The sequence below is a fragment of the Hypanus sabinus genome, chromosome 7, assembly GCF_030144855.1.
Source record: "Hypanus sabinus isolate sHypSab1 chromosome 7, sHypSab1.hap1, whole genome shotgun sequence".
NCBI classification, from domain to species: Eukaryota; Metazoa; Chordata; class Chondrichthyes; order Myliobatiformes; family Dasyatidae; genus Hypanus; species Hypanus sabinus.
Window position 1 is genome coordinate 42,355,656 of NC_082712.1, and position 17,612 is coordinate 42,373,267.

General features: G+C 40.0%; 1 protein-coding gene across 1 annotated transcript in view; it reads left to right on the forward strand.

Annotated features, from left to right (window-relative positions):
- Nucleotides 1-14,169, forward strand: part of LOC132396748 (centromere protein C-like) — a 106,931-nt gene extending 92,762 nt beyond the window's left edge. The window contains exons 14-17 of the mRNA XM_059974606.1: nt 121-213; nt 1,702-1,877; nt 4,075-4,165; nt 12,948-14,169. Of these exons, the coding sequence (XP_059830589.1) occupies nt 121-213; nt 1,702-1,877; nt 4,075-4,165; nt 12,948-13,030 (443 nt within the window). The 3' untranslated portion in view covers nt 13,031-14,169. The remainder of the gene's footprint in view (nt 1-120; nt 214-1,701; nt 1,878-4,074; nt 4,166-12,947) is intronic.
- The last annotated feature ends 3,443 nt before the right edge of the window (nt 14,170-17,612 follow it).

Below are 17,612 nucleotides of genomic sequence, written 5' to 3' on the forward strand. Positions count from 1 at the left end.
TATAAATTATAACATGGAAATCATCTGTTTTACAAAGCCATCTCATAAAAGCAAAGTCATGTTAATGATAGTAGATTTCAACTTTCTTAAAGATTTTGTTCTGTTTTATGATTTGAGTAGTTGACAACAATGAGAAGAAGCCACCTGAAGGAGAGGGAAGTTTGAAATCAACCCGTGTGTGGAGCGAAAAGGAAAGCAGTGAAATATTTATGGGTTGGTATCCTTAATTAAAGTCTGTTAGGTAGTATGTTGAACTTACTGGTTCTAGTACATTTAAGAAGATGCTCTTTAATTTGCATGAAGAGAAATGGGATAAAATTGTAATTGGAAGTACAGTAGTAGCTGAGTTTGTTATTCTAGTTTCCTTGATTTGTATTTGGGTTTGATGAAGTTAGGCAAGTAGTTATTAAAGTGCTACTTTATACATAATGAAAGCTTTACCTTTACACATTCTTCACACAATTAATTTAATCTTCACACAAAAATGCATTGGTCATCACTAAAACAGCAGCCATAATGGGAACATATAAAAATTTAAATTATGACCTGCATTTGTCATGTACCAATTGCATATCTAAGTGCATAGAAACCTTTATAGTTCTGCTCATTTAAGTTACAAGGATAATATTAATTGTGATAAGATTATAATCACAGCACAGAGGAAGGCAATTTGGTCCGATATGCCTGTACCAGCTTTTCATCAGAGTATTCGATCTGATTTCATTGCTCTTCTTATGTGCCCTTTTTAGACAGATGCTTTTTACATGTCACTGTTTCAAAGGTCACTTGCAATTTCTGCATCCTAATAACCAGGAAACCTAATCTTTCATACTGTCAGTAAATGTTGATTCCCCCCCCCCATGGTCCAGTCAAATGTAAAAAAAATTGAGGTTCCAGTACATATCCGTTGTTCACCGTTAGCTGAATCTTGCCAAGCTAAGAAGTAGGAATTTATTCCTGTTCTCTATTCAGTTACTTTGTCTTGTCACTGGAACGTAAATGTAAATTGTCTTAAAAGTTTGAACTGGTTTATTTTATCGGGCATTAATATATATTTTGAAATTCTAACTACCAGGCACTTAAAAATATTTTTTCCTGCATTATTACTGTGAATTGCACTTATCCCCATTTTGCTGGTATTAATCTGATTAGCTTTTATATAGTTGGTTGATCCTGTTTCTAATTTTTCAACAGTTATATTATTCAACCCAGTTCTTTGCAATACTTCTTCCTTCGTGGAATTTAGATAAACTCAGATTAGTAATATTATTTCATCATTTATGCTTCTAAGTATTTTTCAGTGTAGAACCTCAGGCTGGTGGCTTATTAACAGATTCATTCCAATGCTTTTTAACATCTTTTTAATATACCTAAAATATACACTTATTTTAGCAGTGTTCAGAATATTGGCTGCTATTTGTAGAGTGGATAATATTATTGCTTAAGACAATTGGTTTGAGACATGCATTACCTTTTGTTTTCACTTTGACTATCATCCTTTGTCATAGGCTTTGGTCATTTGTATTAATGCGAAAAGTTATACACAGAATGGAAAAATAAATCAAAGAGTTTTTGATAGCAAAATGTACAACAAAAGGATTTAAATATGAATGATAGATCAGTGTTTATTCTATTATGCCCAGGAATAATCACTTAGAATTTGATGTTAATAGTTTAACTTTTTTTCCCCTTCTTTTTCAGATTGTGTTAAAACTTCTGAAATGTGCAACTTCTTTTATCCATTAAGGACTGAATATGATGATAATAGGTCCATTGCAATCTGCAAGAGTTTAAATATGAAAGCATTTTCTTGTGGGAAACTTGTATTGGGACCATACAAAGAAAAGGGTTGTCAGATGGTTTATAAAGACACCATGGTAAGTTAGTTTTTCCATTTGAAACTTTGTGTGGTTATTAATAACTATGGTTGCAGGTAATATAAGATACTAAAGTGAGAGATAGAACATTTTCTGATGGGTAATCTGTCCTGAAGTAAGGAAGGTTAAATTCGTTGATATTCTGCTATGATGCGTTTTGTTAGGAAGAATGAAGAGGTACATTTTCTTGAAATGGTGATTTTTTTTAAAGGTTGATAGACAAATTAAGAATACTTTGTTTTCCCAAATAGAGGGATACTTGGCTTTATATAAAAAAAATTGCAAAGATAGTCATCTCAGTTGTGTCATGAGTAGTACCAATGATGATTGGACATACACATGATCAAATCTGCCCTATTATCTTCATCAGTCTTGATGCAGTAAAATCAGCATTGATGGTTTCAAGGATTTGCAAGATGGCTTTTCTTCATTAACTGCAAGTTGCCATTTACTTCAAAGTAATTGAAGTAACACAGTGCACAAAGTGTTAGAACTGCCCTGAAATCTATCATATATTGTGCATATGAAAAACTTACTTGCAGGAACATCACAGGCACATAGCATTAGCAATACAATGCTCACAAGAAAATACAAATTAAACATAAATTATACAAATTTATATAAGAAAGGCACAACTAAAACAAAAATAACAATTCATTGTAATACAAGATGATAAAAGTCATGATGTTGCTGAGCTAGTGATTAGGGTTATAGAGGTTGTACAAATGCTTGATCCTGGTGGTGTAGGACTTCAGGCTTCTGTACCACTTGCCCATTGGTAGCATGCAAAGGTGTTATAGTCTGGATGGTGGGTATCTTTGATAGTTATTGCCCTCTTAAGGCCCTCGTGTAGATATTTTTGATGGTGGGGAGAGATGTGGCCATAATGTATTGGGCTGTGTCCACTACTCTCTGCAGCTTCTTAATTACCTGTGCATTTGAACACAATGATGCAACCAGTCAGGATACTTTCAACAGTGCGTCTGTAGAGGTTTGTTTGTGTATGGCGATAGGCCAGTCCTCCCACTTTTCTACGAAAGTAGAGTTCCCAGTGCGGCTTTCTTGTGATTGCATTTATGCTCTGGGCACAGGACAAGTCATTTTGCTGAAGCATATAAGGCCTTAAGATTTAATATGTTTTAATATGTTTTAATGTGTTTTAATATGACATTAGTATGACATTGAAAACTGCCTTGCCTATCCAAAACTGAGGTCCTGCCTATGTTTTATGATCCAGTGTTTGAACGTTCCAATTTTCCATTCTAAATCCAGCATTTAATTAGTGCAAACTGCCCTAACACATACAAAATGCTGGTGGAACACAGCAGGCCAGGCAGCATCTATAGAAAGAAGTACAGTCGATGTTTCGGGCTGAGACCCTTCGTCAGGACTAACTGAAAGAAAAGATAGTAAGAGATATGAAAGTGGGAGGGGGAAATCCAAAATGATAGAAGACAGGAGGGGGAGGGATAAAGCTAAGGGCTAGAAAGTTAATTGGCAAAAGGGATCCACGGCTGGAGAATGGAAAGGATCATGGAGCGGGAAGCCTAGGGAGAAAGAAAGGGGGAGGGAGCACCAGAGGGAGATGGAGAACAGGCAAAGATGATTGTGAGAGGGGCAGAGAGAGAAAAAGAAGGGGGGATAAATAAAGGATGGGGTAAGAAGGGGAGGAGGGGCATTAACGGAAGTTAGAGAAATTAATGTTCATGCCATCAGGTTAGAGGCTACCCAGAAGGAATATCAGGTGTTGTTCCTCCAGCCTGAGTGTGGCTTCATCTTGACAGTAGAGGAGGCCATGGATAGACATATCTGAATGGGAATGGCACATGGAATTAAAAAGTGTGGCCACTGGGAAGTCCTGCTTTCTCTGGCGGACAGAGTGTAGGTGTTTAATTAGCGCCTGTGGTTATTTTAATAGTTTCTTTCCAGTTTTTTGATGTCAAATCTTCTAAAGATTTCTAATGATACTTATGAAAGCATTGAATATTTAAACTGTAAAATAGCAAAACTGGACCATAGTGTGATTCAGTACGTGCTTTCTAGATTGTAAACTTTCATGATCTCTGCATTGATGTTTCTGGAATTGCAGATTCATGCTTGTCTGATTGACTAAGCCTCTATATCAATTGGATTTAAAGAAAAACTTTGTCTTTTTGCCTGTCAACTTGGTTTTTGATGCACATTAATTATATTACAGGTATTTCACATCCTAAAGGGTGATCTACGTATTACTATATACCGTACAACATACTATCTCAAAGAAGGCGATTACTTCTTTGTGCCTTCAGGTAATTGGTCTTTTGTTCTTTTAACTTGTCTCAATGCAAGTCTCACAAGAAGCTGTTTTGTGTAATACTAGAGTCATCGAAGTTTCAGGCAAACAAAATATACACATACCCAGTGTGCACACTCTTTCCTGTAATCCCTACAAAATGAAACATATTGTGTTAATTTCTATTTCTATAAACTAAGTGGATGTATCAGTCACCAGTGAGTAAAATATCAGTAACTAAAACAGAAAATTAATTTTCTACTATTATAGAGTTTTACTGCACAGATATGAGCCCTTCGGCTCACTGTCATGCCAGGTATTTTGTCTAGTTTTGGATCTAATTAACCAATTCAATTTGAATCCAATGTGCCCTAATCTTCTGGACCAGCCTACTGTGCAGGTTCTTGTCAAATGCCTCTCTAAGTCCATATACAAGCATGTATTCTTTTTAGATATCTGAAACTCAAATCAGTAATGCAGGATTCTTCCTGCAAAGCCATGCTGATTATCCCTATTAGCTTCTGTCTTTCCAAATATAGGTAAATCCTTTGATGTTGCAGTGTTCATCAGGCTTGGCAATTAGCTTGCAGATGGTTCATCACCAGTTGAGGTGACATTCACAGTTGGTGTTTCTCTCTTGGAGTGTTTGCGTTTATATAGTCCCCCTGTCATGACAAGGGCAGAAGATACACTGGAGACATTTAACTACAAGAAGGGTACACACATGGACCAAGTATTGAACTACCACAGCAACCACCCAGGGTGCCACAAGAACAGCTGCATAAGACACTGCAGGACCACTCAACTTCAGACCAGGGAAGAGAAGCACTGATTCAGAGTGCTCCATAACAACAGTTACCTATGGAATTTCATCAGGAGATACTTACTAAGGAGAGATGTTTGGTCAGACCTTACTCAACACACATTGGAACATGTGACCGTGCCTTACATTAAGAATATCTCAGAAATGACAGCTTGACTGTTCAAACTTCATGGCATCACAGTCGCTCAAAAACTTACAGCAAATTTAAGGAAGCTTGACTCTAGAACCAAGTTACCAGTAAAGACAAATGACAAGCAGCATGGTGTACAGAATCACCTGTGAAGACTGCAGGAAGAACTACCTTGGCCAGACAGGATGTAAACTCACAATTCGGAGCAAGAAGGCTGCAAGTGATGGCTGATTTCAGGAGCGAAGGGAGTTTTTTACTGCTTGGGTAAAAGGCGAGACTGCGCAGGCACATGGCATCAGCCAATAATGCGCAAAAGGTTTAAAAAGAAGACCACTGTATCCAGCCAGCAGCTGAATGATAGGGCTTAGGCGATACCGGGACAAGGCGAGGTAAGTTTACTGGTGTTAATTGCGGAAAGGAAGTAGTATGTGTGTGAGGCCAGTTTTCTGTGCTCAGTGTCAGATGTGGGGGGAGGGGGGTTCCTGGAGTCTCCCAGCCTCCCGGATGGCCATATCTGCACCCAGTGTGTCGAGCTGCGGCTGCTGAGAGACTGAATTAGGGAACTGGAGATGTATCTCAATGACCTTCGCCTGGTCAGGGAGAGCAAGGAGGTGCTAGAGAGGAGTTAAAGGCAGGTGGTCACACTGGCGCCATGGGAAACAGACAAGTGGGTCACAGGAGGAGGAAGGGAAAGAGTCGGGTACTAGAGAGTACCCCTGTGGTTGTACCCCTTGACGATAAGTATTCCTGTTTGAGTACTATTGTTGGGACAGACTACCTGGGGGAAACGGCAGTGGCCATGCCCCTGGCACAGAGTCTGGCCCTGTGGTTCAGAAGGGTAGGGAAGGGAAGAGGAAGGCAGTAGTGATCGGGGACTATAAAGGGGTCAGACAGGCGATTCTGTGGATGCAGGAAAAAATCTTGGATGGTAGTTTGGCTCCCAGTTACCAGGGTCCAAGATATCCTGCGGTGGGGGGGAGAACAGTCAGAGGTCGTGGTACATATTGGTACCAATGACATAGGTAGGAAAAGGGAAGAGGTCCTGTAAAAAGACGACAGGGAGTTAGGAAGGAAGTTGAGAAGCAGGACTGCAAAGATAGTAATCTCGGGATTACTCCTGTGCCACGCGACAGTGAGAATAGGAATAGGATGAAGTGGAGGATAAATGCATGGCTGAGGGATTGGAGCAGAGGGCAGGGATTCAGATTTCAGGATCACTGGGACCTCTTTTGTGGCAGGTGTGATCTGTACAAAAAGGACGGATTGCACTTCAATCCCAGGGGGACCAATATCCTGGCGGGAAGGTTTGCTAAGACTACTGGGGAGAGTTTAAACTAAAATTGTTGGGGAGTAGGAACGGAACGGAAGAGACTGGGGAAGAGGAGGTTGGCTCACAAAAAGAGAAAGCTTGTAGACAGTGTGAGAGGGAGGATGGCCAGGTGACAGAGAAGGGATGCGCTCAGATCGAAGGGTTGAGATGTGTCTATTTTAACGCAATAAGTGTTGTGAACAAAGCAGATGAGCTTAGACCGTGGATCAGTACTTGGAGCTATGATGTGGTGGCCATTACAGAGATTTGGATGGCTCAGGGACAGGAATGGTTACTTCAAGTGCCGGGTTTTAGATGTTTCAGAAAGGACAGAGAGGGAGACAAAAGAGGTGGGGGCATGGCATTGTTGATCAGAGATAGTGTCATGGCTGCAGAAAAGGTGGACGCCATGGAGGGCGTCTCCGGAGTCTCTGTGGGTGGAGGTTAGGGACATGAAGGGGTCAATAACTTTACTGGGTGTTTTTGATAGGCCGCCCAATAATAACAGGGATATCGAGGAGCAGATAGGGAACCAAATCCTGGAAAGGTACAATAATAATAGTTGTGGTGATAGATGTTAATTTCCCAAATATCGATTGGCATCTCCCTAGAGCAAGGGGTTTAGATGGGATGGAATTCATTAGGTGTGTTCAGGAAGGTTTCTTGACACAATATGTAGATAAGCCTACAAGAGGAGAGGCTGTAATTGATCTGGTATTGGGAAGTGAACCTAGTCAGGGGTCAGATCTCTCAGTGGGTGAGCATTTTGGAGATAGTGATCATAATTCTGTCTCCTTTACAATACTGTTGGGGAGAGATAGGAACAGACAAGTTAGAAAAGCGTTTAACTGAATTAAGGGGAATTATGAGGCTTAAATTGGAAACAGATGTTCTCAGGGAAAAGTATGGAATAAATGTGGCAAATATTCAGGGGATCTTTATGTGGAGTTCTGTATTGGTACACTCCAATGAGACAGGGAAGTTATGGTAGGGTACAGGAACTGTGGCTGTAATAAATCTAGTCAAGAAGAAAAGAAAAGCTTACAAAAGCTTCAGTGAACTAGGTAATGTTAGGGATCTAGAAGGTTATAAGGCTAATAGAAAGGAACTTAAGAAGGAAATTAGGAGAGCCAGAAGGGGCCATGAGAAGGCCTTTGTGGACAGGGTTAAGGAAAACCCCAAGGCGTTCTACGTGTATGTGAAGAGCAAGAGGAGAAGACGAGAAAGAATAAGACCTATCAAGTGTGACAGTAGGAAAATGTGTGTGGAACCGGAGGAAATAGCGGAGGTATTAATGAATACTTTACTTCGGTATTCACTATGGAAAAGGATCTTGGTGATTGTAGTATTGACTTCCAGCAGACTGAAAAGCTTGAGCTTGTAGATATTAAGAAAGAGGAATCGCTGGAGCTTTTGGAAGGCATCAAGTTGGATAAATCGCCAGGACCAGATGAGATGTACCCCAGGCTACTGTGGGCGGCGAGGGAGGAGATTGCTGAGCCTCTGGCGATGATCTTTGCATCATCAATGGGGACAGTAGAGGTTCTGGAGGATTGGAGGGTTGCGAATGTTGTTCCTTTATTCAAGAAAGGGAGTAGAGATAGCCCAGGAAATTATAGACCAGGGAGTCTTACCTCAGTGGTTGATAAGTTGATGGAGAAGGTCCTGAGAGGCAACACTTATGAACATTTGGAGAGGTATAATATGATTAGGAGTAGTCAGCCTGGCTTTGTCAAGGGCAGGTCGTGCCTTATGAGCCTGATTAAATTTCTTGAGGGTGTGACTAAACACATTGATGAAGAAAGAGCAGTAGATGTAGTGTATATGGATTTCAGCAAGGTATTTGATAAGGTACCCCATGCAAGGATTATTGAGAAAGTAAGAGGCATGGGATCCAAGGGGACATTGCTTTGTGGATCCAGAACTGGCTTGCCCACAGAAGGCAAAGAGTGGTTGTAGATGGGTCATATTCTGCATGGAGGTTGGCCACCAGTGGTGTGCCTCAGGGATCTGTTCTGGGACCCTTACTCTTCGTGACTTTTATAAATGACCTGGATGAGAAAGTGGAGGGATGGGATAGTAAGTTTGCTGATGACAATAGACAATAGGTGCAGGAGTAGGCCATTCAGCCCTTCTAGCCAGCACCGCCATTCACTGTGATCATGGCTGATCATACACAATCAGTACCCCGTTCCTGCCCTCTCCCCATATCCCTTGACCCCGCTATCTATAAGAGCTCTATCTAACTCTCTCTTGAATGCATCCAGAGACTTGGCCTCCACTGCCTTCTGGGGAAGAGCATTCCACGTATCCACCACTCTCTGGGTGAAAAAGTTTTTCCGCATCTCTGTTCTAAATGGCCTACCCCTTATTCTTAAACTGTGGCCTCTAGTTCTGGACTCACCCATCAGCGGGAACATGCTTCCTGCCTCCAGTGTGTCCAATCCCCTAATAATCTTATATGTTTCAATCAGATCCCCTCTCATCCTTCTAAATTCCAGTGTATACAAGCCCAGTCGCTCCAATCTTTCAACATATGACAGTCCCACCATTCCGGGAATTAACCTTGTGTACCTACGCTGCACTCCCTCAATAGCAAGAATGTCTTTCCTCAAATTTGGAGATCAAAACTGCACACAATACTCCAGGTGGGGTCTCACCAGGGCCCTGCACAGCTGCAGAAGGACCTCTTTACTCCTATATTCAATTCCTCTTGTTATAAAAGCCAGCCTGCCATTAGCTCTCTTCACTGCCTGCTGTACCTGCATGCTTGCTTTCATTGACTGATGTACAAGAACACCTAGATCTCGTTGTACTTCCCCTTTTCCTAAGTTGACTCCATTTAGATAGTAATCTGCCTTCCTGTTCTTGCCACATTAAACTGCATCTGCCGTACATTTGCCCATTCACCCAACCTGTCCAAGTCACCCTGCATTCTCATAACATCCTCCTGACATTTCACACTGCCACCCAGCTTTGTGTCATCAGCAAATTTGCTAATGTTACTTTTAATCCCTTCATCTAAATCATTAATGTATATTGTAAACAGCTGCGGTCCCAGCACTGAACCTTGCAGTACCCCACTGGTAACAGCCTGCCATTCCAAAAGGGACCCGTTAATCGCTATCTTTGTTTCCTGTCAGCCAGCTAATTTTCAATCCATGTCAGTACTCTGCCCCCAATACCATGTGCCCTAATCTTGCCCACTAATCTCCTATGTGGGACTTTATCAAAAGCTTTCTGGAAGTCCAGGTACACTACATCCACGGCTGTCCCTTGTCCATTTTCATAGTTACATCCTCAAATACTCCAGAAGATTAGCCAAGCATGATTTTCCCTTCATAAATCCATGCTGACTCGGACTGATCCTTCTACTGCTATCCAAATGTGTCGTAATTTCATCTTTTATAATTGACTCCAGCATCTTTCCCACCACTGACGTCAGGCTAACCAGTCTATAATTCCCTGTTTTCTCTCTCCCTCCTTTCTTGAAAAGTGGGACAACATTAGCCACCCTCCAATCAGCAAGAACTGTTCCTGAATCTATAGAACATTGGAAAATGATTACCAATGCGTCCACGATTTCTAGAGCCACCTCTTTAAGTACCCTGGGATGCAGACCATCAGGTCTTAGGAACTTATCAGCCTTCAGACTCAACAGTCTATCCAACACCGTTTCTTGCCTAATATAAATTTCCTTCAATTCATCCTTTACCCTAGTTCCTTTGGCCACTATTACATCTGGGAGATTGTTTGTGTCTTCCCTAGTGAAGACAGATCCAAAGTACCTGTTCAATTCATCTGCCATTTCCTTGTTCCCCATAATAAATTCACCCGTTTCTGTCTTCAATGGCCCAATTTTGGTCTTAACTATTTTTTTTGCTATTCACATACCTAAAGAAGCTTTTACTATCCTCCTTTATATTCTTGGCTAGTTTACCTTGGTAACTCATTTTTTCTTGACCTTTTGCCTTTTCTGTTATCTTCTGTTGCTCTTTAAAAGCTTCCCAGTCCTCTGGTTTCCCATTCATCTTTGCTATGTTATACTTCTCTTTTATTTTTATACTGCCCTTTACTTCCCTCGTCAGCCACGGCCACCCTTTACTCCCCTTAGGATCTTTCTTCCTCTTTGGAATGAACCGATCCTGCACCTTCTGCATTATTCCCAGAAATACCTGCCATTTTTGTTCCACTGTCTTCCCTGCTAGGGTATTGTTCCATTGAACTTTGGCCAGCTCCTCCCTCATTGCTCCATAGTTCCCTTTGTTCAACTGTAATACTGACACTTCCGATTTTCCCTTTTCCTTCTCAAATTGTAGGTTAAAGTATATCATATTATGGTCACTACCTCCTAAAGGTTCCTTTACCTCGAGGTCCCTGATCAAATGCGGTTCATTGCACAACACTAAATCTAGAATTGCCTTCTCCCTGGTAGGCTCCAGTACAAGCTGTTCTAAGAATCCATCTCGGAGGCACTCCACAAACTCCCTTTCTTGGGGTCCAGTACCATTCTGATTCTCCCAGTCTACCAGCATGTTGAAATCCCCCATGACAACTGTATCATTACCTTTGCAACATGCCAATTTTAACTCTTCATTCAACTTACACCCTACATCCAGACTGCTGTTTGGGGGCCTGTAGGTAACTCCCATTAGGGTCTTTCTACCCTTAGAATTTCTCAGTTCTATCCATACTAACTGTATATCCCCAGATTCTATGTCCCCCCTCGCAAGGGACTGAATATCATTCCTCACCAACAGAGCCACCCCACCCCCTCTGCCAGTCAGTCTGTCCTTTCGATAAGATGTATATCCTTGAATATTCATTTCCCAGGCCCTGTCCGCTTGAAGCCATGTCTCAGTTATTCCCACAACATCGTACTTGCCATTTTCCAACTGAGCCTCAAGCTCATCTACTTTATTGGCCTTCATCAATCATGGAATTGAATTTGGAAGCTGAGAGGTATGTTGCAGCTATATAGACCCTGGTCAGACCCCACTTGGAGTACTGTGCTCAGTTCTGGTTGCCTCACTACAGGAAGGATGTGGAAGCCATAGAAAAGGTGCAGAGGAAATTTACAAGGATGTTGCCTGGATTGGGGAGCATTCATAATGAGAATAGGTCAAGTGAACTTTGGCTTTTCTCCTTGGAGCGACGGAGGATGAGAGGCAACCTGATAGAGGTGTATAAGATGATGAGAGGCATCGATCGTGTGGATAGTTAGAGGCTTTTTCCCAAGGCTGAAATGGTTGCCACAAGAGGACACAAGTTTTAAGGTGCTGGGGAGTAGGTACAGAGGAGATGTCACGGGTAAGTTTTTTACACAGAGAGTGGTGAGTGCATGGAATGGGCTGCTGGCAACTGTGGTGGAGGCGCATACGACAGGGTCTTTTAGGAGACTTTTAGATAGGTACATGGAGCTTAGTGAAATAGAGGTCTTTGGGTAAGCCTAGTAATTTCTAAGGTAGGGACATGTTCGGCCAGCTTTGTGGACCGAAGAGCCTGTATTGTGCCATAGGTTTTCTGTATTTCTATGTAATTCGTTTATGGGAACACAAACTGGTGGTACAGAGACATGATCTACTGTCACTGATCTTGGTACATGAAGGTCAAGAAGGCTGCCACTTTAGCTGGAACACTGTAGCGGTTCTAGCTCAGACAAACATGATGCAGGCATGAGAATTTTTAGAAGCATGGTTCTCTTCTGATAACTCTGTAAACAAACATATTTAAGTAGATGCCATCTGTGAACCCCTTGGAGCCAAAGAAAATTGATCCAATAATATATAAAGTTAATTGAATGGACAGCAAGCGAATGAGGCGGGGTGGGTAATATAAATGCAAACACTCAGAGAGAAACACCAACAACTGTGCGTTGAGGATGTCACCTTGACTGGTAGTGAAACATCTGCAACTAATTGCCAAGTTTGGCAAGCACTGCAACATCAAACGCCTCAACCCGAGCTACTAGTATTCACCACCATGCTATATATGAATCCTATCCTTTAGAAATTTCTCCAATAATTTAACTGCCACTGATTTAAGGCTCACTAGCCTGTAGTTATCTGGCTTGTCCCTGTCACCCTTTTTGAATGGCCTTCCCTTTGGTTAGGTTTCCCAACCTGAGGTCCACAGACCCCCTCAGTTAATAGAATGGGTCCATTGCATAAAAAACGTTGAGAACCCCTTCCTTTTGTGAATGCAGATGTAAATTGTTCAATTCATGTATTGTACACATTCTCTGTCTCCATAAATGAATTATTCCTTTCCCTGGCTACCCTCTTGATTATATAATTGTAAGTGCATTCCAAATCAATAGCTAAGTTAACTGAGACTATCAGCATTATCAGTATGTGTATTACATATACTAGTGAAAGATATTTCAAAAGATATTTACTAATATGATTATATTGCCAATAAGTTTGATATACTGGAAAGTGGTTGTCAACCCATCCAGTTAGTTATCAAATAAATTTTCAATTTATGTATGAAAATTATCTTGTCTTATTTACTGAGACCTTATTTCTCTTTCATAGGTAACACTTACAATGTTACAAATCTTCAGGATACTGAGGCTGTTCTGCTTTTTACACAATTGAAAGGAGCCACAATGATGTAAATAATGTAGTCAAAGAACAAGTTTTGTCGCCTGTAATTATTTTGTACATTTGGACTGTATTTCATAATAGTTTGTGAGCATTTTTGCTTAAAAAATTTGTACACAATGAAGCTGATGTAAAAAACTCATCATTTGTAATAAAAGCAAATAGCTTGAGTCATTTATTAGAATAATTGAGTATTTATGGAATTTTGAATCATTGTCTGCTTTGAAATATACCAGTACTACATAGACTTTGCAATTTTTTATCTGCATGATACCCTTTGGAATAAGGACTGATAAATATTGTAATTAGGGTAGAATTTTAAACAAATTTTTAGGAGGTAAGTGCAATCTGTGGTTTATTTACAGAAATTTAGTTTTAACAACCAAAGATGAATTTTTTTCAAATATGCAGTGGGATTTATTGTAAAATATCAGTAACTAAAACCTGTAAGTCAACATCTTAGTGCTCTGAATTTCTGTAGAGAAATGAAAGGTGATAGGAATCCAAAATAGGCCCACACTCAGTAAAATAATTTAAACAAAATCATCTCTGCAGAAGTATATTTAGTTACGTCAATGCTGAGGAAATATATTCAACAAGCTATTATTTTTCTGGGTTCTTTTTGTTCTTTTTGTTGAGATTGTCCAAGATAATTTTTATTTTTTTTCAGTTAAGGGGCAGAGGAAATTCCTATTTTGAATAATACATAATGTTGTGAGATTGGTACTTGTATACTGTAGATGAATTATTTAGTTAAGAAAAAGGATGTAGTGAAATAATTAATGAAAGAAAGTGTTCCCATTTTTACTTATTTGTCATAATGATATTAATGTAACTGAGAATCTTGACTGTTTATAATTCTTAGAATTAAAACTACTCTCCCCTTTCTAATTCTCTGTACAGTAAACAAATTAATTTAAATATTTTTCTATTTTCAACTATTGTAAATGAGTGGAATATTTTGTAAACTGAACTGTACTTGTAACAACTCATTAGTTTTTCCAAAAAAATTGACTTTCAAAAACCTGGGGAAGTTAAAAGATGCCGAAGTATATATGTATAAAATAATGCTTCATTCCAGTAGAGAATATTTGCAGAGAAAACAATTTTGGTGCTTTGAAAAAAATCTTGTGTTTAGAATGAACAGATAATGTTTTTTTCTTTTGCCGCTTGTTACATACTCATAACAGTTCAAATGAACCAGCAGCAATAGACCACGCCTGAAGTCTGGTTTTGATGTTGAAACCACTCTCTTTACTAGTATCTACTTAATATAGCAACTTAAACAAGAATAATCAAAAGTTATCAGTGTTATGAGTATACATGTGTGTAAATATAACTCCCAAACTATTGAGCTTGGGGGCACGAGGTTTAAAATCTTGAGATGTTAAGGTTCATATGAAAGTTCAGTTCATCCACAGATTAAATGATGTGAGAGAGAGATTTGTAATCCAAGATGAATGTCGAGTGAAGACATTTATGTTGTATTCCACAGGTTCCACTGTGGTAAAACAGGATAACAATTGCCGTAGGTTTTATCTGTCGTCATTCCAAATCCGCTTACGAGTTATCACCAATAGTAGCTTATCACAGGGGTACCATCTTCAAAGGGAACTACCACCCAGGCAAAGGTTAACACATAGGTAGATTCCACAAGGTTGCCCCAATCATACAATGTAATAGCCACTTATCAATGTGCTGGGTCAATGCTCAACCCACCCCTGTGGACACTTAGAAGTTCCAACCAGTGTCTGATTTTCCAAGCAGTCACTGGCTTTCTTCCATTGTCTGACTCCAACTGTGACTGACTGTGTGAGTGAGTGTCCTTGCTTAAATTAAAACAAGTTGCAGAGTCAAATAGTTCCGTCCCTCTATCTCTTAGTCAGAATTAAACAGGAGCTGAGAAAGCCAGTGGCTGACGTCACTCAGACACTCTATCTCTTAAAAATGACAGTCCACAGCAAGGTAAACCTAGGGGTTCATCACACTTACGCCCCAAAGAGAAAATTTTGATCAAAGAGCAAAATTTTAACTGCAAACTAAATGTAAAACAATATATATGTGATGATCATGTAACACATTGCAGAAGCGTATACAAATACCATTTTTTTCACTTTTGAACTTAGTTTAGCATTTGGAGAGACAATCTGCGATGATGTTGTCTGTGCCTTTCAAATGCTGTATTACCATATCATATTCCTGCAAAATCAGACTCTGGTTGAACTGGAGTCTGATTAACCATTTTCTTTAACCATGTATATGCAAACATCCACCCTGGGGGATAGGGTAAGCAGCTGTCTTTATTACTACATTTACCTTCCTATAATCAGTACAAAATTTAATGCTACCACCAGGTTTGGGCACAATAACACAGGGTGTGGCCTAATCTGATGTTGATGGCCTGATAATACATTTTTCAGCATGTATTCGATCTCCAGCTCAGCCAATTTACTCTTTTCTATGTGCATGCGGTAGAGGTGCTGCTTAACTGAGTCAGCTTGACCAACATCTATGTCATGCACAGCGACCGAAGTTTGTTTGGGTACATTGGGAAGCAAATCGTCAAACTTCAGAATTAATTCTTTCAGTTGTTGTCATTGCTTTGGCTGCAAATGGACCAATTTGTTATCAATGTTTTCCAAAATAACTGAGTTCATAAGCCTCACTGAGACTATGTTTGGCTTGTTAAAATTCTCAGATGAGTCAGTTACCCCATTCTCAGGCCCTCTAGTTTCACGTGCTCACAGATGGCATCTCTGGGTCAAAATAACGCCTTATCATATTTACATGTACCACTGTGGGTTTTCTTCAGTTGGGTGTTTTAATAGCAAAAATCAATCCGTTTTAGAGATTATTTTGTACGGCCTGATAAACTTTTCTTGGAGCAGATTTGTCAACATTGGAAATAACACCAATACTTTGTCTCCCACCTGATATGTCCTTTCTCAAGCTCACTTATTGTACCAAGATTTCATTTTGTTTTGAGAATTCTGTAGGTTTTGTCTTGTGAGGCTACAGACTTGGTGTAATTTATTTTTGAGCTCCAAAACATAGCTTAACAAGCTAACATGCATTTTTCATCAGTCCACTGTTCCCTCAGCAAGGTCAAAGGCCCCCTTTCTCTGTGACCAAATATTAGTTCAAATGGACTGAAACCCAGCAATTCCTGCACCGATTCTCTTACAGCAAATAGGAACAAATGTGCCCCCTCATCCCAGTCTTTTCCATTTGCAATACAGTATGTCTTAATCTTTGTTTTGAGGGTAGAATGGAATCTTTCTAAAGCTTGTGATTCTGGATGGTACGTAGATGATGTAATTTGTTTAGTTCCCAGTTCACAATCCACCTGCTGGAATAATCCTGATGTAAAGTTACTGCCTTATCAGATTGAATTTATTTAGGCAAACCGAACAAAGTAAAAAAACTTGCTGAGAGCTTTCACCACAGTTTTAGCTTTAATATTTCTGAGAGGGATCACCTCTGGGAATCTGGATGCAGTGCACATAATGGTTAACAAATACTGATGGCCAGATGTTGTCTTTGGCAATGGGCCAACACAATCCACTATAACTTCGGAAAAAGGTTCTCTGAATGCAGGTATAGGCCGAAGTGGGGCCACTGGGATGGCCTGATTAAGTTTACCCACAACTTGACAAGTGACTGGTTCTGCAAAAGGCCACAACATCTTTCCTCAGATTAGGCCAGTAAAATTCTTTTCTAATCCTGTTTACAGTTTTATTCACCCCAAAGTGTCCAACTAAAGGCATATTGTGAGCCAAAGTTACCCGTGACCCCTTAGTTACCGGCTTCCTTCCATTGTCCGACTCCAACTGCGACTGACTGACTGAGTGTCCTTGCTTAAATCAAACCAAGCTGCAGAGTCAAACAGTTCTGCCCGCCCCTCTATCTTTTTTTAATTTTTTTTAAACTTTTTTTTATTGAGTTTTCAAATGATTACAGAAAGAAAAAAATATATACCCTTACCCCCCTCCCCCTAACATCCCTATAGGAAAAAAAGAAAAAAAAAAGTAAGAAAGAGTGCCTGGATATCAGAAGATCCCCACATGCTCCACGGAGTTCGTAATAACTTTAGTATATGTATTTATTTCTTTCCCCAAATAACCAATTATTTTATCTTCGGAGCACCTATATATTTAATCCTGTCTTTTGTAAATAAGGGCCCCTCAATCTTTCTTAGTAAAAATCAAACAGGAGCCGAGAAAGCCACGGGCTGATGTCACTCAGGCACTCTCTTAAGAATGACTCCACGGCAAGATAAACTTTGGGGTTCATCACATGCTGTACTCTGGAGGTACTTTCATTAATTTGTTATTTTGCATCATTATGGGATTTTGTCATGGAACTTCTACCCCCATTTCTTGCTCTCATCTAACATTGTTGTTCATTTCCTTGGATAAAACTGACAAACTCAAATCTGTTAAGTGGTTTCCACCATTTGCAGCTTTATCTCCAATGACAGGCCTACTGTCTGCTCAGGATTTATCCAGTTACATCTCATGAAGCATGCCATCCTTCATTAACATTTTTTAATTGTATTTACACTGGCTAGCTAAAAATATTTCCTCAAATTCAATT